Source organism: Mobula birostris, unplaced genomic scaffold (genome assembly GCF_030028105.1).
Source record: "Mobula birostris isolate sMobBir1 unplaced genomic scaffold, sMobBir1.hap1 scaffold_2267, whole genome shotgun sequence".
Lineage (NCBI taxonomy): Eukaryota > Metazoa > Chordata > Chondrichthyes > Myliobatiformes > Myliobatidae > Mobula > Mobula birostris.
The window spans coordinates 8,952-31,574 of NW_027275315.1; the positions used below are offsets into that span (position 1 = coordinate 8,952).

Sequence of the window (22,623 nt, forward strand, 5' to 3'; positions counted from 1 at the left end):
CACCTCCCCATCTCTGTGACACTCTCCAGACCCTACACCCCTCCCCATCTGTGACACTCTCCAGACCCTACACCCCTCCCCATCTGTGACACTCTCCGGACCCTTAACCCCTCCCAATTTCTGGACCCTACACCCTACCGATCTCTGTAACACTCTCCAGACCCTACACCCCTCCCCATGTGTAACACTCTCCAGACCCTACACCCCTCCCCATCTCTGTGACACTCACGGACCCTATACCCCTCCCCATCTGCGACACTCTCCAGACCCTACACCCCTCCCCATCTCTGTGACACTCTCCAGACCCTACACCCCTCCCCATCTGTGACACTCTCCAGACCCTACACCCCTCCCCATCTGTGACACTCTTCGGACCGTACTCCCCTCCCCATCTGTGACACTCTCCAGACCCTACACCCCTCCCCATCTGTGACACTCTCCAGACCCTACACCCCTCCCCATCTGTGACACTCTCCAGACCCTACATCCCACCCCATCTGTGACACTCTCCAGACCCTACACGCCACCCTATCTGTGACACTCTCCAGACCCTACACCCCACCCCATCTGTGACACTCTCCAGACCCTACACCCGACCCCATCTGTGACACTCTCCAGACCCTACACCCCTCCCCATCTGTGACACTCTCCAGACCCTACACCCCTCCCCATCTCTGTGACACTCTCCGGACCCTATACCCCTCCCCATCTGCGACACTCTCCAGACCCTACACCCCTCCCCATCTCTGTGACACTCTCCAGACCCTACACCCCTCCCCATTGCTGTGACACTCTCCGGACCCTATACCCCTCCCCATTTGCGACACTCTCCAGACCCTACACCCCACCCCATCTGTGACACTCTCCGGACCCTACACCCCTCCCCATCTGTGACACTCTCCGGACCCCACTCCCCTCCCCATCTGTGACACTCTCCGGACCCTACACCCCTCCCCATCTGTGACCCTCTCCGGACCCCACTCCCCTCCCCATCTGTGACACTCTCCGGACCCGACTCCCCTCCCCATCTGTGACACTTTCCGGACCCTCACCCCTCCCCATCTGTGACACTCTCCGGACCCCACTCCCCTCCCCATCTGTGACACTCTTCGGACCCTACTCCCCACCCCATCTGTGACACTCTCCAGACCCAACACCCCTCCCCATCTGTGACACTCTCCGGACCCTACTCCCCTCCCCATCTGTCACTCTCTCCGGACCCTGCTCCCCTCCCCATCTGTGACACTCTCCGGACCCTACTCCCCTCCCCATCTGTGACACTCTCCGGACCCTACACCCCTCCCCATCTGTGACACTCTCCGGACCCTACACCCCTCCCCATCTGTGACACTCTCCAGACCCTACTCCCCTCCCCATCTGTCACTCTCTCCGGACCCTACTCCCCTCCCCATCTGTCACACTCTCCGGACCCTACTCCCCTCGCCATCTGTGACACTCTCCGGACCCTACTCCCCTCCCCATCTGTCACACTCTCCGGACCCTACTCCCCTCCCCATCTGTGACACTCTCCAGACCCTACTCCCCTCCCCATCTGTCACTCTCTCTGGACCCTACTCCCCTCCCCATCTGTCACACTCTCCGGACCCTACTCCCCTCCCCATCTGTCACTCTCTCCGGACCCTACTCCCCTCCCCATCTGTGACACTCTCTCCGGACCCTACTCCCCTCCCCATCTGTGACACTCTCCAGACCCTACACCCCTCCCCATCTGTGACTCTCTCCGGACCCTACTCCCCTCCCCATCTGTCACTCTCTCTGGACCCTACTCCCCTCCCCATCTGTGACACTCTCCGGACCCTACTCCCCTCCCCATCTGTCACTCTCTCCGGACCCTACTCCCCTCCCCATCTGTCACTCTCTCCGGACCCTACTCCCCTCCCCATCTGTCACACTCTCCGGACCCTACTCCCCTCCCCATCTGTGACACTCTCCAGACCCTACTCCCCTCCCCATCTGTCACTCTCTCTGGACCCTACTCCCCTCCCCATCTGTCACACTCTCCGGACCCTACTCCCCTCCCCATCTGTCACTCTCTCCGGACCCTACTCCCCTCCCCATCTGTGACACTCTCTCCGGACCCTACTCCCCTCCCCATCTGTGACTCTCTCCGGACCCTACTCCCCTCCCCATCTGTCACTCTGTCTGGACCCTACTCCCCTCCCCATCTGTGACACTCTCCGGACCCTACTCCCCTCCCCATCTGTCACTCTCTCCGGACCCTACTCCCCTCCCCATCTGTCACACTCTCCGGACCCTACTCCACTCCCCATCTGTCACAGTCTCCGGACCCTACTCCCCTCCCCATCTGTCACACTCTCCGGACCCTACTCCCCTCCCCATCTGTGACACTCTCCGGACCCTACTCCCTACCCCATCTGTGACACTCTCCCGACCCTACACCCCTCCCCATCTGTGACACTCTCCGGACCCTACACCCCTCCCCATCTGTGGCACTCTCCGGACCCTACACCCTCCCCATCTGTGACACTATCCGGACCCTACACCGCTCCCCACCTGTGACACTCTCCAGACCCTACACCCCTCCCCATCTGTAACACTCTCCGGACCCTACACCCCTCCCCATCTGTGACACTCTCCAGACCCTACACCCCTCCCCATCTGTGACACTCTCCGGACCCTACTCCCCACCCCATCTGTGACACTCTCCAGACGCTACTCCCCTCCCCATCTGTCACTCTCTCTGGACCCTACTCCCCTCCCCATCTGTGACACTCTCCGGACCCTACTCCCCTCCCCATCTGTCACTCTCTCCGGACCCTACTCCCCTCCCCATCTGTCACACTCTCCGGACCCTACTCCACTCCCCATCTGTCACAGTCTCCGGACCCTACTCCCCTCCCCATCTGTCACACTCTCCGGACCCTACTCCCCTCCCCATCTGTGACACTCTCCGGACCCTACTCCCTACCCCATCTGTGACACTCTCCCGACCCTACACCCCTCCCCATCTGTGACACTCTCCGGACCCTACACCCCTCCCCATCTGTGGCACTCTCCGGACCCTACACCCTCCCCATCTGTGACACTATCCGGACCCTACACCGCTCCCCACCTGTGACACTCTCCAGACCCTACACCCCTCCCCATCTGTAACACTCTCCGGACCCTACACCCCTCCCCATCTGTGACACTCTCCAGACCCTACACCCCTCCCCATCTGTGACACTCTCCAGAACCTACTCCCCTCCCCATCTGTCACTCTCTCCGGACCCTACTCCCCTCGCCATCTGTGACACTCTCCGGACCGTACTCCCCTCCCCATCTGTCACTCTCTCCGGACCCTACTCCCCTCCCCATCTGTGACACTCTCCGGACCCAACTCCCCTCCCCATCTGTCACTCTCTCCGGACCCTACTCCCCTCCCCATCTGTCACACTCTCCGGACCCTACTCCCCTCCCCATCTGTGACACTCTCCAGACCCTACTCCCCTCCCCATCTGTCACTCTCTCTGGACCCTACTCCCCTCCCCATCTGTCACACTCTCCAGACCCTACACCCCTCCCCATCTGTAACACTCTCCGGACCCTACACCCCTCCCCATCTGTGACACTCTCCAGACCCTACACCCCTCCCCATCTGTGACACTCTCCGGACCCTACTCCCCACCCCATCTGTGACACTCTCCAGACCCTACTCCCCTCCCCATCTGTCACTCTCTCTGGACCCTACTCCCCTCCCCATCTGTGACACTCTCCGGACCCTACTCCCCTCCCCATCTGTCACTCTCTCCGGACCCTACTCCCCTCCCCATCTGTCACACTCTCCGGACCCTACTCCACTCCCCATCTGTCACAGTCTCCGGACCCTACTCCCCTCCCCATCTGTCACACTCTCCGGACCCTACTCCCCTCCCCATCTGTGACACTCTCCGGACCCTACTCCCTACCCCATCTGTGACACTCTCCCGACCCTACACCCCTCCCCATCTGTGACACTCTCCGGACCCTACACCCCTCCCCATCTGTGGCACTCTCCGGACCCTACACCCTCCCCATCTGTGACACTATCCGGACCCTACACCGCTCCCCACCTGTGACACTCTCCAGACCCTACACCCCTCCCCATCTGTAACACTCTCCGGACCCTACACCCCTCCCCATCTGTGACACTCTCCAGACCCTACACCCCTCCCCATCTGTGACACTCTCCAGACCCTACTCCCCTCCCCATCTGTCACTCTCTCCGGACCCTACTCCCCTCGCCATCTGTGACACTCTCCGGACCGTACTCCCCTCCCCATCTGTCACTCTCTCCGGACCCTACTCCCCTCCCCATCTGTGACACTCTCCGGACCCAACTCCCCTCCCCATCTGTCACTCTCTCCGGACCCTACTCCCCTCCCCATCTGTCACACTCTCCGGACCCTACTCCCCTCCCCATCTGTGACACTCTCCAGACCCTACTCCCCTCCCCATCTGTCACTCTCTCTGGACCCTACTCCCCTCCCCATCTGTCACACTCTCCGGACCCTACTCCCCTCCCCATCTGTCACTCTCTCCGGACCCTACTCCCCTCCCCATCTGTGACACTCTCTCCGGACCCTACTCCCCTCCCCATCTGTGACACTCTCCAGACCCTACACCCCTCCCCATCTGTGACTCTCTCCGGACCCTACTCCCCTCCCCATCTGTCACTCTCTCTGGACCCTACTCCCCTCCCCATCTGTGACACTCTCCGGACCCTACTCCCCTCCCCATCTGTCACTCTCTCCGGACCCTACTCCCCTCCCCATCTGTCACACTCTCCGGACCCTACTCCACTCCCCATCTGTCACAGTCTCCGGACCCTACTCCCCTCCCCATCTGTCACACTCTCCGGACCCTACTCCCCTCCCCATCTGTGACACTCTCCGGACCCTACTCCCTACCCCATCTGTGACACTCTCCCGACCCTACACCCCTCCCCATCTGTGACACTCTCCGGACCCTACACCCCTCCCCATCTGTGGCACTCTCCGGACCCTACACCCTCCCCATCTGTGACACTATCCGGACCCTACACCGCTCCCCACCTGTGACACTCTCCAGACCCTACACCCCTCCCCATCTGTAACACTCTCCGGACCCTACACCCCTCCCCATCTGTGACACTCTCCAGACCCTACACCCCTCCCCATCTGTGACACTCTCCGGACCCTACTCCCCTCCCCATCTGTCACTCTCTCCGGACCCTACTCCTCTCCCCATCTGTGACACTCTCCGGACCCTACTCCCCTCCCCATCTGTGACACTCTCCAGACCCTACTCCCCACCCCATCTGTGACACTCTCCAGACCCTACTCCCCTCCCCATCTGTCACTCTCTCCGGACCCTACTCCCCTCCCCATCTGTCACACTCTCCGGACCCTACTCCCCTCGCCATCTGTGACACTCTCCGGACCCTACTCCCCTCCCCATCTGTGACACTCTCCAGACCCTACTCCCCTCCCCATCTGTCACTCTCTCTGGACCCTACTCCCCTCCCCATCTGTCACACTCTCCGGACCCTACTCCCCTCCCCATCTGTCACTCTCTCCGGACCCTACTCCCCTCCCCATCTGTGACACTCTCTCCGGACCCTACTCCCCTCCCCATCTGTGACACTCTCCAGACCCTACACCCCTCCCCATCTGTGACTCTCTCCGGACCCTCCTCCCCTCCCCATCTGTCACTCTCTCTGGACCCTACTCCCCTCCCCATCTGTGACACTCTCCGGACCCTACTTCCCTCCCCATCTGTCACTCTCTCCGGACCCTACTCCCCTCCCCATCTGTCACACTCTCCGGACCCTACTCCACTCCCCATCTGTCACAGTCTCCGGACCCTACTCCCCTCCCCATCTGTCACACTCTCCGGACCCTACTCCCCTCCCCATCTGTGACACTCTCCGGACCCTACTCCCTACCCCATCTGTGACACTCTCCCGACCCTACACCCCTCCCCATCTGTGACACTCTCCGGACCCTACACCCCTCCCCATCTGTGGCACTCTCCGGACCCTACACCCTCCCCATCTGTGACACTATCCGGACCCTACACCGCTCCCCACCTGTGACACTCTCCAGACCCTACACCCCTCCCCATCTGTAACACTCTCCGGACCCTACACCCCTCCCCATCTGTGACACTCTCCAGACCCTACACCCCTCCCCCATCTGTGACACTCTCCGGACCCTACTCCCCTCCCCATCTGTCACTCTCTCCGGACCCTACTCCTCTCCCCATCTGTGACACTCTCCGGACCCTACTCCCCTCCCCATCTGTGACACTCTCCAGACCCTACTCCCCACCCCATCTGTGACACTCTCCGGACCCAACACCCTCCCCACCTGTGACACTCACCGGACCCTACACCCCTCCCCATCTGTGACACTCTCCGGACCCTACACCCCTCCCCATCTGTGACACTCTCCGGACCCTACACCCCTCCCCATCTGTGGCACTCTCCAGACCCTACACCCCTCCCCATCTGTGACACTCTCCGGACCCTACACCCTCCCCATCTGGGACACTCTCCGGACCCTACACCCCTCCCCACCTGTGACACTTTCCAGACTCTACACCCCTCCCCATCTGTGACCCTCTCCGGACCCTACTCCTTACCCCATCTGTGACACTCTCCGGACCCTACACCCCTCCCCATCTCTGTCACACTCTCCAGACCCTACACCCCTCCCCATCTCTGTGACACTCTCCAGACCCTACACCCTCCCCATCTCTGTCACACTCTCCGGACCCTACTCCCCTCCCCATCTCTGTCACACTCTCCCGACCCTACTCCCCTCCCGATCTGTGACACTCGCCAGACCCTACTCCCCACCCCATCTGTGACACTCTCCGGACCCTACACCCCTCCCCATCTGTGGCACTCTCCAGACCCTACACCCCTCCCCATCTGTGACACTCTCCGGACCCTACACCCTCCCCATCTGGGACACTCTCCGGACCCTACACCCCTCCCCACCTGTGACACTCTCCAGACTCTACACCCCTCCCCATCTGTGACCCTCTCCGGACCCTACTCCCTACCCCATCTGTGACACTCTCCGGACCCTACACCCCTCCCCATCTCTGTCACACTCTCCGGACCCTACTCCCCTCCCCATCTCTGTCACACTCTCCCGACCCTACTCCCCTCCCGATCTGTGACACTCGCCAGACCCTACTCCCCACCCCATCTGTGACACTCTCCGGACCCTACTCCCTCCCCATCTGTGACACTCTCCGGACCCTACACCCCTCCCCATCTGTGACACTCTCCAGACCCTACACCCCTCCCCATCTCTGTGACACTCTCTGGAACCTACACCCCTCCCAATTTCTGGACCCTATACCCTACCCATCTCTGTGATCCCCTCTGGTCCCTACAACCCTCCCCATCTCCGTGACCTCCTCTGACCCCTAAAACTCTCCCCATCTCCGTGACTCCCTCCGGCCCATAGACCACTTCACGACCCACACTGAAGCGCACTCATTCCTGTCTGTGTGAAACCCTCAGGTCCTGACAACTCTCCCCATCTCTCTGACTTTCTCCCTGTCTTTTACTCTCTCTTTCTGCCTTACCCCCTTTTTTTCACTCTTCATCTCTCACTCACACTCTCTTGTTCATGCTATTCCCTCTTCCTCTCTCCTTAAAGCCGTCCCTTCAGTATACCCCCCTGCCGCCTAGAATAGACCCCCTCTCCCTCCCACTCTGCCCTTTTAGACACCTTTGCTCTGCCCCCTGTTCCTCCCTCCATAGATACTGACTGACATGTTGGGTTTCCAACAGGAATGGGAGAGTTTCCAAACAGAGTACAGGGATTGTTCTGACTGTTTTTTCTTTCCACAGAGCCAACAAACCAGATCATGAATTCCACTCAGAATACACAGACACTAGGTGAGAGATGTTGGGATCCTAGACCCTTCCAGTGACTCGTGTTGATCAAGAGAAGCCCTCCGATTTCTGTAACACTCTCTCCCTTCGTCTCTCCCCCCTTCTTTCATTCTCGCTTTCTCCCTCCCTCTCTCTCTCTTTCACTTGTCTTCTCCCTGTGCCTTTCTTTCCCTCTGTTTGCCAGCGGTAGGGAGCCTGGGTGAGCACGATTGAAGAGTAGGGAGTGCAGAGGCCACATAGGGGAGGCAGTGGAGTAGTGACAGAGACTATCAGCGACCTCCCGTCGAACGGAAGATTGAAATCTCTCTGGAGTAAGCATACCTCGGAGTGTTTGCAGTTGAGCAGCAAATCAGAGACTCTCTCTCTCCGCTGCCATTAGCCCAGAGACTGTCCATGTTCACTCTTTCTGCTGACGACACCTTTGAGTGAAACATCAACCAGCTTTTCTGTCTGTCCACAGCTGCCAGCTTCCTGTCCTTGGTCAGCCCTTCGGAGCAGACCGTCTACACCTCTGTTGGAAGAGACCTCACCTACAAAGTTCCTTCCATGGAAACCCTAACTGTTACTACACCTGGCTACGGCAGGGCTCACAGATTTCCAATAAAAGTAGATGCATGACTTTGCACAGTAACATCATAATTCCCATCAATTTGACAGTAATCTAATATTGGCAGAGGGTTAGAGTAATCCCGTCAAAGGGGATCCATTTTATTCATTACCATACATTTACATGTCAGAGGAATTTGTGTGGTGAGTTAGTCAGTGTGTCACATGCAACAAAGAAACCATAAGATCATAAGCTACACAATGCCTATACAAAGCATCCACCTGCACCCCCCCCCCAGAAGTTTTCATGTTTTACAACATTGAATCACAGTGGATTTAATTTGGCTTTTTTGACACCAATCAACAGAAAAGATTCATTTTTTTTTATCAATTAGACCAATTTTCTACAAATTGCTATTATTAAACACAAAATCATTGATTGCATAAGTATTCACCCTCTTCAAGTCAGTATTTAGTAGATGCACCTTTGACAGCAATTACAGCCTTGAGTCTGTGTGGAGAGGTCTCTATCAGCTTTGAACATCAGGACACTGCAATTTTTCCCCCTTCTTCTACCCTTCAGTAGTTGCATAGACACCTGAAGAGCAGACTATCTGTTGGATGGAAGTGACCAACAGCTCTGACGGAGGCAGATGCCAAGTTTTTAAGCTCACCAGTGGGAGGTGGTGCTTTAGCACTGCTGGCCCACCACCTCGAGGGAGTCTTGATCATAAGCGGGCCAAAACTCCTGAAGACAGGTGGCAGATCAACTGATGATCCCACTGGTGATAGCACAGGACAGTTAACATCTTAGTCCACGTGTATTTTGTAACCCAAAACTGTTCAAGCTCTGTCACACTGCATGGGGATTGTGAGTGAACAGCTCTTTTCAAGTCCAGCCACAGATTCTCTATTGGATTGAGGTCTGGACTCTGAGTTGGCCACTCCAAGAAATTAACTTTGTTGTTTTTAAGCCATTCCTTTCATCTTTGGTTTTATGCTTGGGGTCATTGCCTTTTCCCAAATCTTTTTCCAAGTTGCAGTTCTCTTGCAGACTGCGTAAGGTTTTCCTCCAGGATTTCTCTGTGTTTTGCTGCATTCATTTTACCCTCTACCTTCACAACCTCTCCGGGGTCTGCTGAGTGAAGCATCCCCACAGCACAATGCAGCCACCACCATGCTTCACGGTAGGGATGGTGTGTTTTGGACAATGTGTGGAGTTTGACTTACACTAAACATAGCATTTAGTCTGATGGCCAAAAATCTCAATTTTGGTTTCATCAGACCATAGAACATTCTTCGCCACAACAGACAGGATCTCCTGGTAGCTATCCACTTCAACTCTGCTTCCCATTCCCATTCAGATATATCCAAACATGGCTGCCTCCTACTGCCATGAGGGGGCTAAACTCAGGCTGGAGGAGCAACACCTCATATACCGTCTGGGTAGTCTCCAGCCCCTTGGAATGAACCAACTTCCGATAATCCCCTGCCCCTCCCTTCCCCCATCCCAGCTTCACTCTGCCCCCTCCTCCAGCTACCTATCACCTTCCTCATGGCTCCGCCTCCCTCTACTACCCATTGTGTTTTCCCCTATCCCTTCTTCACCTTTCCCACCTATCTCCTCCCTGCTTCCCCTCCCCCACCCCTTTGTCTTTCAAATTACTGGTTTTTCACCTGGACCTACCAGCCTTCTCCTTCCCACCCTCCCCCACCTTCTTTATAGGGCCTCCGCCCCTTCCCTCTTCAGTCCTGACGAAGGGTTCCGGCCCGAAACGTCGACTCATTGTATTCACAGATGCTACCCGACCTGCTGAGTTCCTCCAGCGTGTTGAGTGAGAACATTCTTCCTGCTGACTTCCGCGTTTCCCTTATGCTTTCTGACAAAACCAGCTGAGATTTCACGAGAGTTTTTTTTCCAACATTGGCTTTTTCTTTGCCACTCCCATAAACCTGTGACTGTTGAAGAAACCAGTGTCAACCAGTTGTTGTATGCACAGTCTATCCCATCTCAGCCACTGAAGCTTGTTACACCTCCAAGCCTCTTGGTGGCCTCCCTCACTAGCCCCTCCTTCCACGGTCACTCAGATCTTGTGGACAGCCTGCTCTAGGCAGATTTATTGCTGTGCCATATTCTCCCCATTTCCTGATCATTGACTTAACTATACTCTAAGGGATATTTAGAGAAGTGTAAAATTTTCTAGTATCCATCTTCTGACTTGTGCTTTTCAATAACCTTCTCATGGAGTTGTTTGGAGTGCTCTTTTGTCTTCATGGAGGAGTTTTTGCCAGGATACTGACTCACCAGTAGTTGGACTTTTCAGCTTGTATTTTCACAACAATCAATGGAAACATCTTGACTGCACACAGGTGATCTCCATTTAACTAATTATGTCACTTCTAAGACCAATTGGCTGCACCAGTGATGATTTAGTTTGTCATATTAAAGGTGGTTACTCATGCAATCAAATATTTTGCATTTTATATTTGGAAATAATTTTGATTACATTGTAGAGATCTGTTTTCACTTTGACGCGAGAGTCTTTTTCTGTTGATCAGTGTCAAAACAAGCCCAATTAAATCCACTATGAATCATTGCTGTAAAACGATAAAATGTGAAAACTTCCGGGGAGGGTGGGGGGTGTGGATGCTTTGTATAGCCATTGTGTAGCTTATGATCTTATGGTTTTTTGTTGCATGTGACACACTGACTAACTCACCACACAAATTCCTCTTACATGTAAATATATAGTAATGAATAAAATGGATCCCCTTTGACGGGATTACTCTAACCCTCTGGCAATATTAGATTACTGTCAAATTGATGGGAATTATGATGTTACTGTGCAAAGTCATGCGTCTGCTTTCATTGGAAATCTGTGAGCCCTGCCGTAGCCAGGTGTAGTAACAGTTAGGGTTTCCATGGAAGGAACTTTGTAGGTGAGGTCTCTTCCAACAGAGGTGTAGACGGTCTGCTCCGAAGGACTGACCAAGGACAGGAAGCTGGCAGCTGTGGACAGACAGAAAAGCTGGTTGATGTTTCACTCAAAGGTGTCGTCAGCAGAAAGAGTGAACATGGACAGTCTCTGGGCTAATGGCAGCGGAGAGAGAGAGTCTCTGATTTGCTGCTCCACTGCAAACACTCTGAGGTATGCTTACTCCAGAGAGATTTCAATCTTCCGTTCGACGGGAGGTCGCTGGTAGTCTCTGTCACTACTCCACTGCCTCCCCTATGTGGCCTCTGCACTCCCTACTCTTCAATCGTGCTCACCCAGGCTCCCTGCCGCTGGCAAACAGAGGGAAAGAAAGGCACAGGGAGAAGACAAGTGAAAGAGAGAGAGGGAGGGAGAAAGTGAGAGTGAATGAAAGGGGGAGAGATGAAGGAAGAGAGTGTTACAGAAATGGGAGGGCTTCTCTCGAACAATACGAGTCACTGGCAGGGTCTAGGATCCCAACATCTCTCACCTAGTGTCTGTGTATTCTGAGTGGAATTCATGATCTGGTTTGTTGGCTCTGTGGAAAGAAAAAAAAGTCAGAACAATCCCTGTATGGAGCTTGGAAACTCTCCCATTCCTGTTGGAAACCCAACAGGTCAGTCGGTATCTATGGAGGGAGGAACAAGCCAGTATCTGCAGAGGGAGGAACACAGGTCAGAGCAAAAGTGCCTGAAAGGGCAGAGTGGGGGAGGTATGTGTGTGAGAGAGAAAGAATTGGAGGAAGGAACAGAAAGGAGAGGTATGGAGGGTCTTTGTAAGAGAGTATTTTGTGTGGAGTTTGAAACAGAGAAGAGTGCCAGGTTCATCTCGATTTGCCCAGCCGGAAGAGGAGCAGGATTAGTCAGATGCATACCTTCATCATGAACGTGGATGACTCCCTCCACTGTTGTATGGCTGATCCATGCCCGGCAGAAGTAATCTCCAAACTGCTGACAACTGATTGAGTAAATCTGTGTACATGAACAGGAGAGAGGTGGGTGAATTGATTGAATGGCCTAATTCTGCCCCCATGTCTCATCCCTCTGGGTGATCATCAGTCTGTCTCTGTGCACCCTGTGCTCCTTATAACTCAAGCCCCCAAGTGACTCCAACATCTTCGTGAATCTTTTCTGCACCTTCTCCAGTTGAATCACCCCCATCACACCTTTTGTCCCTGTACCCACCCTGTTGAGAATCCTCAGGGACCTTTAGTGTGCTGAAGACCCCTCTCAGTCTTCAGAATCAACAGACACACAGACACCCACCCCGACTGTCTGACATCTCCTTATCAGGGCACGTTGTTGTGACTGGTACAGCAGGTACAGCCGCTATCGGTCAGCTGTGATCCCAGCATCTGGTGCTGTGTGTGTTTGTATACACACACACACACTCACACACACACACACACACACACACACACACACACACACAACCAGATGCTGGGATAAAAAACCAGGTTCCCGATCTAGCTATATGTGAGTGTGTATGTATATACACATTCCTCAACAGGATTAACTCTAACCCTATGACAATATTAGATTACCCTGAGTTCGGAGGGAATTGTCATGTTTCTGCGCAAAGGCAAACGAGAACTATTAGCAATTTTCTGCTTGTCTGGCCCCTGCCAGGAGCAGTCAAAGTTACAATTTCCATGGAAGGAACATCGCAGGGTGAGGTTTTTCCCAACAGAGGTGTAGACAGTCTGCTCCGAAGGGCTGACCAAGGAGAGGAAACAGGCAGCTGTGGACAGACAGAAAAGCTGGTTAATGCTTCACCCAAAGGGAACGTCGGCAAAGAGGGTAAACACAGACATATTCTGGGCTAGCGGGGGGGGGGAGAGAGGTGGGGGCTGGGGCGGTGAGAGTGGGTGGGGGCATGTTGTACTTTCTTGTGGGTCTGAGAGAAGGGATTTCACGGTCTTTTGTCAGCGAGGGATGAGGAGAGAAGACTCAAGTGGAAAGAGTTGGTAGACCGCAGGATGGAGTGGACTTGGAGCGAGGGTCTGCAACGCTCAGAGGTTGATGGGAAACGAATAGATGGAAACATGAGCTCCAACTTGCGCATTAGACTGTTACATGTGAATAGGCCTTTCTCCTTTTGTTTCTTTACTAATCTACGGTCAAATTAAGAATTATAAAGCTTAGTAGTTTAATTGCATATTGTTTACTGTTTGTTATTTTGTGATCACTGAATTTGTAACAAGGGAACACATCACACACATCCACCCAAACAAGATTTCTCAAGCTTGGCCGGGCCAGGGGCTGACTGCATCTAGATTAAGCTGCTAGATGAACCTGAGGGTTACGGCAGCAATTACAGCCTTGAGTCTGTGTGGGTAGGTCTCTATCAGCTTTGCACCTCTGGACACCGCAATTTTCCACTCTTCTTTACAAAACTGCTCAAGACCTGTCAGAGTGCATGGGGATTGTGAGTGAACAGCCCTTTTCAAATCCGGCCACAAATTATCAATTGGATTGAGGTCTGGAATCTGACTTGGCCACTCCAGGACATTAACTTTGTTGTTCTTAAGCCATTCCTCTGTAGCTTTGGCTTTTAGCTTGGGGGCACTGCTTTTCCCCAAATCTTTTTTCCAAATTGCAGTTCTCTTGCAAACTGCATCAGGTTTTCCTCCAAAATTTCCCTGTGTTTTGCTGCATTCATTTCTACCCTCTACCTTCACGAGCCTTACAGGCCTGCTGCAGTGAAGCATCCCCACAGCATGATGCAGCCATGACCATGCTTCACGGTCGGGATGGTGTGTTTTTGATGATGTGTGGAGTTTGGCTTACACCAAACATAACATTTAGTCTGATGGCCAAAAAGCTCAATTTTGGTTTCATCAGACCATAGAACATTCTTCCTGCTGATTTCAGAGTCTCGCATATGCTTCCTGGCAAAACACTAGCTGAGATTTCATGAGAGTTTTTTTTCCCAACATTGGCTTTCTCTTTGCCACTCTCCCATAGAGCTGTGACTGGTGAAGCACCCGGGCAACAGTTGTTGTGTGCACAGTCTCTCCCATTTCAGCCACTGAAGCTTGTTACACCTCTAAGTCTCTTGGTGGCCTCCCTCACTAGCCCCTTCTTGCACGGTCACTCAGATCTTGTGGACAGCCTGCTCTAGGCAGATTTATTGCTGTACCATATTCTTCCCATTTCCTGATCATTGACTGAGCTGTACTGTAAGGGATATTTAGTGACTTGTAAAATTTTCTTGTTTCCATCTCCTGACTTGTGCTTTTCAATAACCTAATTAAATCCACTGTGATTGAATATTGTAAAACAATAAAACATGAGAACTTCTGGGGGGGGGGGGGCGGAGGTGTGGATGCTTTGTATAGGTGTTGTGTATCTTATGATCTTTTGGTTTTTTGTCACATGTGACACCCTGACTAACTCACCACACAAATTCCTCTTACATGTAAATGTATAGTAATGAATAAAATGGATCCCCTTTGACGGGATTACTCTAACCCTCTGGCAATATTAGATTACTGTCAAATTGATGGGAATTATGATGTTACTGTGCAAAGTCATGCGTCTGCTTTCATTGGAAATCTGTGAGCCCTGCCGTAGCCAGGTGTAGTAACAGTTAGGGTTTCCATGGAAGGAACTTTGTAGGTGAGGTCTCTTCCAACAGAGGTGTAGACGGTCTGCTCCGAAGGGCTGACCAAGGACAGGAAGCTGGCAGCTGTGGACAGACAGAAAAGCTGGTTGATGTTTCACTCAAAGGTGTCGTCAGCAGAAAGGGTGAACATGGACAGTCTCTGGGCAAATGGCAGCGGAGAGAGAGAGTCTCTGATTTGCTGCTCCACTGCAAACACTCTGAGGTATGCTTACTCCAGAGAGATTTCAATCTTCCGTTCGAAGGGAGGTCGCTGATAGTCTCTGTCACTACTCCACTGCCTCCCCTATGTGGCCTCTGCACTCCCTACTCTTCAATCGTGCTCACCCAGTCTCCCTACCGCTGGCAAACAGAGGGAAAGAAAGGTACAGGGAGAAGACAACTGAGACAGGGAAAAATTTTCAGTTCTTGCTGAGGGATGGTTGGGGTAACAGAGACAGAAAGTGTAGGGTCCGTAGAGTGTCACAGAGATGGGGAGGGGTGTCCGGTCTGGAGAGTGTGACAGAGATGGGGAGGGGTGTAGGGTCCGGAGAATGTGACAGAGATTGGGTCGGGTGTAGGGCACAGAGGTGGTCACAGAGACAGCGAGGGGTGTAGGGGTTGGAAGGAGTCACAGAGATGGGAAGGTGTGTCGTGGCCAAACTGTGCCACGTGGACAGGGAGGGGTGTAGGGACCAGGGGGTTTTTCACAGAGACGGGGAGGAGTGTCATCACCAGGGTGGGTCACAGAGACGAGGAGTGCAGGGACCAGAGGGAGGTCAGAGAGACGTGGAGGGGCACAGGGCAGCGATGGTTATAGAGGCGCGGAGGGGTGTCGGGTCTCAGAAACAGCAAGGAGTTTATGGACCGGAAAGGCCAGAGGAAGGGATAGGTGTAGGGACCAGAGAGGGACAGGGAGAGGCGTAGGGACCAGAGGGGGGCAGGGAGAGGCATAGGGACCAGAGGAGAACAGAGACAGGGAGAAGTGTAGGGACCAGACGGGGTCAGGGAGAGGCATAGGGACCAGAGGGAGACCGGGAGAGGCGTAAGGACCAGAGGGGGACAGAAAGAGGCGTAGGGTCCAGTGGGGCTCAGAGACAGGGAGAGGCGTAGGGACCAGAGGGAGACACGAGAGGCATTGGGACCAGAGGGGGCAGAAACAGGGAGAAGTGTAGGGACCAGAGGGGGACCGGGAGAGTCGTAGGGACCACAAGTAGATTGGGAGAGTCGTAGCGACCAGAGGGAGACGGGGAGAGGCGTTGGGAACAGAGGGAGACCGGGAGAGGCGTAGGGACCAGAGGGAGACGGGGAGCGGCGTAGGGACCAGAGGGAGACGGGGAGTGGTGTAGGGACCAGAGGGAGACGGAGGGAGGCGTAGGGACCAGAGAGGGACAGGGGGAGGCGTAGGGACCAGGTGGGGGCAGAGACAGGGAGAATTCCAGGGACCAGAGGGGGTCAGGGGAGAGTCGTAGGGACCACAAGTAAATTGGGAGAGTCGTAGCGACCGGAGGGAGACAGGGAGAGGCGTAGGCACCAGAGGGGGTAGGGAGAGGCGTAGGGACCAGAGGGGGTAGGGAGAGGCGTAGGGACCAGAGGGGTATCAGAGCGATGAGAAGGAGTGTAGAGGGTGAGATGGGTCACCAAGACGGGGAAGGGTGTAGGGTGGGAGGGGGTCATAGTAATGGGGAGAGGTGTAGGAGACGGTGGGTGTTACAGAGATGGGGAGGGGTGTAGTCACCGGTGGGGGTTATAACGAAGGGGAGGATTCTACAAGACCGGACGAGTCACTGTGGGAGAGACGAGCCTCCCAATACCTCTCACCTGCTGTTCGTGTATCCTGCGTGGTAACATTCGTCACCTGAGTCGGTTCTAAGGATCCTGCGTAATGAATTGTGGAAAAAAAACAGTTAGAATGATCCCTGGATGTGTCTGGAAAATGTTCGGTTCATGCTGAGGGATGGTTGGGGTTGTTAGGTAGGAGGTGATAGCAGAGATTTGGTTGGGTATAGGGTCCGGAGAGTGTCACAGAGATGGGGAGGGGTGCAGGGTCCAGAGGTGGTCACAGAGACAGCGAGGGGTGTAGGGGCTGGAAGGAGTCACAGAGACGGGGAGGTGTGCCGTGGCAGAACTGTGCCACATGGACGGGGTGGGGTGTAGAGACCAGAGGGCTTTTCACCGAGACAGGGAGGAGTGTCATCACTAGAGGGGGTCATGGAGACAAGGAATGCAGGAACCAGAGGGGGGCAGGGAGAGGCATAAGGACCAGAGGGGGGCAGGGAGAGGCGTAGGGACCAGAGGGGGACAGGGTGAGGCGTACGGACAAGAGGGAGACCGGGAGAGGCGTAGGGACCAGAGGGAGACCGGGAGAGGCGTAGGCTCCAGAGGGGGGCAGGGAGAGGCGTAGGGACCAGGGGGGTACAGAGGGAGGCGTAGGGACCCGGGGGTGGACAGGGGGAGGCGTAGGGACCGGGGGGGGGGGGGGATAGGCGGAGGCGTAGGGACAAGAGGGAGACCGGGAGAGGCGTAGGCTCCAGAGGCGGGGAGGGAGAGGCGTAGGGACCAGGGGGGTACAGGGAGAGGCGTAGGCTCCAGAGGGGGGCAGGGAGAGGCATAAGGACCAGAGGGGTACAGGAGGAGGCCTAAGGACCAGAGAGGGACAGGGGGAGGCGTAGGGACCAGGTGGGGGCAGAGACAGGGAGAATTCTAGGGACCAGAGGGGGTCAGGGAGAGGCGTAGGGACCAGAGGGGGTCAGGGAGAGGCGTAGGGACCAGAGGGCGACAGGAAGAGTCGTAGGGACCACAAGTAAATTGGGAGAGTCGTAGCGACCGGAGGGAGACAGGGAGAGGCGTAGGGACCAGAGGGGGTAGGGAGAGGCGTAGGGACCAGAGGGGTATCAGAGCGATGAGAAGGAGTGTAGAGGGTGAGATGGGTCACCAAGACGGGGAAGGGTGTAGGGTGGGAGGGGGTCATAGTAATGGGGAGAGGTGTATGAGACGGTGGGTGTTACAGAGATGGGGAGGGGTGTAGTCACCGGTGGGGGTTATAACGAAGGGGAGGATTCTACAAGACCGGACGAGTCACTGTGGGAGAGACGAGCCTCCCAATACCTCTCACCTGCTGTTCGTGTATCCTGCGTGGTAACATTCGTCACCTGAGTCGGTTCTAAGGATCCTGCGTAATGAATTGTGGAAAAAAAACAGTTAGAATGATCCCTGGATGTGTCTGGAAAATGTTCGGTTCATGCTGAGGGATGGTTGGGGTTGTTAGGTAGGAGGTGATAGCAGAGATTTGGTTGGGTATAGGGTCCGGAGAGTGTCACAGAGATGGGGAGGGGTGCAGGGTCCAGAGGTGGTCACAGAGACAGCGAGGGGTGTAGGGGCTGGAAGGAGTCACAGAGACGGGGAGGTGTGCCGTGGCAGAACTGTGCCACATGGACGGGGTGGGGTGTAGAGACCAGAGGGCTTTTCACCGAGACAGGGAGGAGTGTCATCACGAGAGGGGGTCATGGAGACAAGGAATGCAGGAACCAGAGGGGGGCAGGGAGAGGCATAAGGACCAGAGGGGTACAGGAGGAGGCCTAAGGACCAGAGGGGGACCGGGAGAGGCGTAGGGACCAGAGATGGACAGAGAGGCGTAGGGACCAGAGGGGGACAGGGAGAGGCGTAGGGACCAGAGGGAGACAGGGAGAGGCGTAGGGACCAGAGAGAGACAGTAGGAGGTGTTGGAACCAGAGGGAGAACAGGGAGAGGGGTAGGGACCAGAGGGGGTCAGAGAGAGGCGTAGGGACCAGAGGGAGACACGAGAGGCATTGGGACCAGAGGAGGCAGAAACAGGGAGAAGTGTAGGGACCAGAGGGGGACCGGGAGAGTCGTAGGGACCACAAGTAGATTGGGAGAGTCGTAGCGACCAGAGGGAGACGGGGAGAGGCGTTGGGAACAGAGGGAGACCGGGAGAGGCGTAGGGACCAGAGGGAGACGGGGAGCGGCGTAGGGACCAGAGGGAGACGGGGAGTGGCGTAGGGACCAGAGGGAGACGGAGGGAGGCGTAGGGACCAGAGAGGGACAGGGGGAGGCGTAGGGACCAGGTGGGGGCAGAGACAGGGAGAATTCTAGGGACCAGAGGGGGTCAGGGAGAGGCGTAGGGACCAGAAGGCGACAGGGAGAGTCGTAGGGACCACAAGTAAATTGGGAGAGTCGTAGCGACCGGAGGGAGACCGGGAGAGGCGTAGGGACCAGAGGGGGACAGGGAGAGGCATAGAGATCAGAGGGGGACAGGGAGAGGGGTAGGGACCAGAGGGGCTCAGAGGCTGGGAGAGGCGTAGGGACCAGAGGGGTATCAGAGCAATGCAAAGGAGTGTAGAGGGTGAGGTGGGTCAGCAAGACGGGGAAGGGTGGGGAAGGGTGTAGGGTGGGAGGGGGTCATAGTAATGGGGAGAGGTGTAGGAGACGGTGGGTGTTACAGAGATGGGGAGGGTGTAGTCACCGGTGGGGGTTATAACGAAGGGGAGGATTCTACAAGACCGGACGAGTCACTGTGGGAGAGACAAGCCGCCCAATACCTCTCACCTGCTGTTCGTGTATCCTGCGTGGGAACTGTCGTCACCTGACTCGGTTCTAAGGATCCTGCGTAATGGGTTGTGGAAAAAAAACAGTTAGAACGATCCCTGGATGTGTCTGGAAAATCTCCAGTTCTTGCTGAGGGATGGTTGGGGTTGTTAGGTAGGAGGGGATAGCAGAGACAGGAAGTGTAGGGTACAGAGAGTGTGACAGAGATGTGGAGGGGTGTAGGGTACAGAGGTGGTCACCGAGACAGCGAGGGCTGTAGAGGCTGGAAGGAGTCACAGAGACGGGGAGGAGTGTCATCACCAGAGAGTGTCACAGAGATGGGGTAGCGTGTAGGGTCCAGAGGTGGTCACATGGACAGGGAGGGGTGTAGGGACCAGGGGGGTTTTTCACAGAGACGGGGAGGGGTGTAGGGTCCAGAGAGTGTCACAGAGATGGGGTAGGGTGTAGGGTCTGGAGAGTGTCACAGATGGGGAGGGGTGTAGGGTCCGGAGAGCGTCACAGAGATGGGGAGGGGTGTAGGGTCTGGAGAGTGTGACAGAGATGAGGAGGGGTGTAGGGTCCAGAGGTGGTCACAGAGACAGGGAGGGGTGTAGGGACCAGGGGGTTTTTCACAGAGACAGGGAGAAGTGTAGGGACCAGACGGGGTCAGGGAGCGGCATAGGGACCAGAGGGAGACCGGGAGAGGCGTAGGGACCAGAGGGGGGCAGGGAGAGATGTAGGGACCAGGGAGGGACAGGGGGAGGCGTAGGGACCAGGGGGGGACAGGGGTAGGCGTAGGGACCGGGGGGGGACAGGGAGAGGCATAGGGACCGGGGAGGGACAGGGGGAGGTGTAGGGACTGGGGGGGGGGACAGGGGGAGGCGTAGGGACCGGGGGGGGGGGACAGGGGGAGGCGTAGGGACCGGGGGGGGGGGGACAGGGGGAGGTGTAGGAACCAGAGGGGGGCAGGGAGAGGCGTAGGAACCAGAGGGGGTCAGGGAGAGGCATAGGGACCAGAAAGAGACCGGGAGAGGCGTAGGGACCAGAGGGAGACAGGGAGAGGTGTAGGGACCAGAGGGGGACAGGGAGAGGCGTAGGGACCAGAGAGGGGCAGGGAGAGATGTAGGGACCAGGGAGGGACAAGGGGAGGCGTAGGGACCAGGGGGGGACAGGGGTAGGCGTAGGGACCGGGGGGGACAGGGAGAGGCATAGGGACCGGGGAGGGACAGGGGGAGGTGTAGGGACTGGGGGGGGGGACAGGGGGAGGCGTAGGGACCGGGGGGGGGGGACAGGGGGAGGCGTAGGGACCGGGGGGGGGCAGGGGGAGGTGTAGGAACCAGAGGGGGGCAGGGAGAGGCGTAGGAACCAGAGGGGGTCAGGGAGAGGCGTAGGGACCAGAAAGAGACCGGGAGAGGCGTAGGGACCAGAGGGAGACAGGGAGAGGTGTAGAGACCAGAGGGGGACAGGGAGAGGCGTAGAGACCAGAGGGGGACAGGGAGAAGCATAGGGATCAGAGGGGGACAGGGAGAGGCGTAGGGACCAGAGGGGGGCAGGGAGAGGCATAGGGACCGGGGAGGGACAGGGGGAGGTGTAGGGACTGGGGGGGTGGGGACAGTGGGGGGCGTAGGGACTGGGGGGGGGACAGGGGGAGGCGTAGGGACCGGGGGGGGGGACAGGGGGAGGTGTAGGAACCAGACGGGGCCGGGAGAGGCGTAGGAACCAGAGGGGGTCAGGGAGAGGCGTGGGGACCAGAAAGAGACCGGGAGAGGCGTAGGGACCAGAGGGAGACAGGGAGAGGTGTAGAGACCAGAGGGGGACAGGGAGAGGCGTAGAGACCAGAGGGGGACAGCGAGAGGCGTAGGGACCAGATGGGGACAGGGAGAGGCGTAGGGACCAGAGGGGGGCAGGGAGAGAAGTAGGGACCAGGGAGGGACAGGGGGAGGCGTAGGGACCAGGGGGGGACAGGGGTAGGCGTAGGGACCGGGGGGGACAGGGAGAGGCATAGGGACCGGGGAGGGACAGGGGGAGGTGTAGGGACTGGGGGGGGGGGACAGGGGGAGGCGTAGGGACCGGGGGGGGGGGACAGGGGGAGGCGTAGGGACCGGGGGGGGGGGGACAGGGGGAGGCGTAGGGACCGGGGGGGGGGGACAGGGGGAGGTGTAGGAACCAGAGAGGGGCAGGGAGAGATGTAGGGACCAGGGAGGGACAGGGGGAGGTGTAGGGACTGGGGGGGGGGGGACAGGGGGAGGCGTAGGTACCGGGGGGGGGGGACAGGAGGAGGCGTAGGGACCGGGGGGGGGGGACAGGGGGAGGTGTAGGAACCAGAGGGGGGCAGGGAGAGGCGTAGGAACCAGAGGGGGGTCAGGGAGAGGCGTAGGGACCAGAAAGAGACCGGGAGAGGCGTAGGGACCAGAGGGGGGTCAGGGAGAGGTGTAGAGACCAGAGGGGGACAGGGAGAGGCGTAGAGGGGGGACAGGGAGAGGCGTAGAGACCAGAGGGGGACAGGGAGAGGCGTAGGGACCAGAGGGGGACAGGGAGAGGCGTAGGGACCAAGAGGGGGGCAGGGAGAGAGGTAGGGACCAGAGGGGTATCACAGCAATGCAAAGGAGTGTAGAGGGGTGAGATGGGTCACCAAGACGGGGAAGGGTGTAGGGTGGGGGAGGGGTGGGTCATAGTAATGGGGAGAGATGTAGGAGACGGTGGGTGTTACAGAGATGGGAGGGGTGTAGTCACCAGTGGGGGTTATAACGAAGGGGAGGATTGTACAAGACCGGACGAGTCACTGTGGGAGAGACAAGCCTCCCAATACATCTCACCTGCTGTTCGTGTATCCTGAGTGGGAACTGTCGTCACCTGAGTCGGTTCTGAGGACCCTGCGTAATGGATTGTGGGGAAAAAACAGTTAGAACGATCCCTGGATGTGTCTGGAAAATGTTCAGTTCATGCTGATGGATGGTTGGGGTTGTTCGGTAGGAGAGGATAACAGAGACAGAAAGTGTACGGTCCGGAGAGTGTGACCAGAGATTGGGTTGGGGTTTAGGGTCCAGAGGTGGTCAC

At 56.6% G+C, this 22,623-nt stretch overlaps 1 protein-coding gene across 1 annotated transcript in view; it reads right to left on the reverse strand.

The window, feature by feature from the left end:
• Positions 1 to 11,295: 11,295 nt before the first annotated feature.
• The window catches only part of LOC140192711 (uncharacterized), a 12,817-nt gene continuing 1,489 nt past the window's right edge, over positions 11,296 to 22,623 (reverse strand). Inside the window, exons 2-8 of the mRNA XM_072250226.1 lie at positions 22,383 to 22,439; positions 19,588 to 19,644; positions 18,137 to 18,193; positions 16,843 to 16,899; positions 12,962 to 13,158; positions 12,293 to 12,389; positions 11,296 to 11,453 (exon numbers count right to left, since the gene is read on the reverse strand). Coding sequence (XP_072106327.1) covers positions 11,296 to 11,453; positions 12,293 to 12,389; positions 12,962 to 13,158; positions 16,843 to 16,899; positions 18,137 to 18,193; positions 19,588 to 19,644; positions 22,383 to 22,439 — 680 coding nt within the window. The remainder of the gene's footprint in view (positions 11,454 to 12,292; positions 12,390 to 12,961; positions 13,159 to 16,842; positions 16,900 to 18,136; positions 18,194 to 19,587; positions 19,645 to 22,382; positions 22,440 to 22,623) is intronic.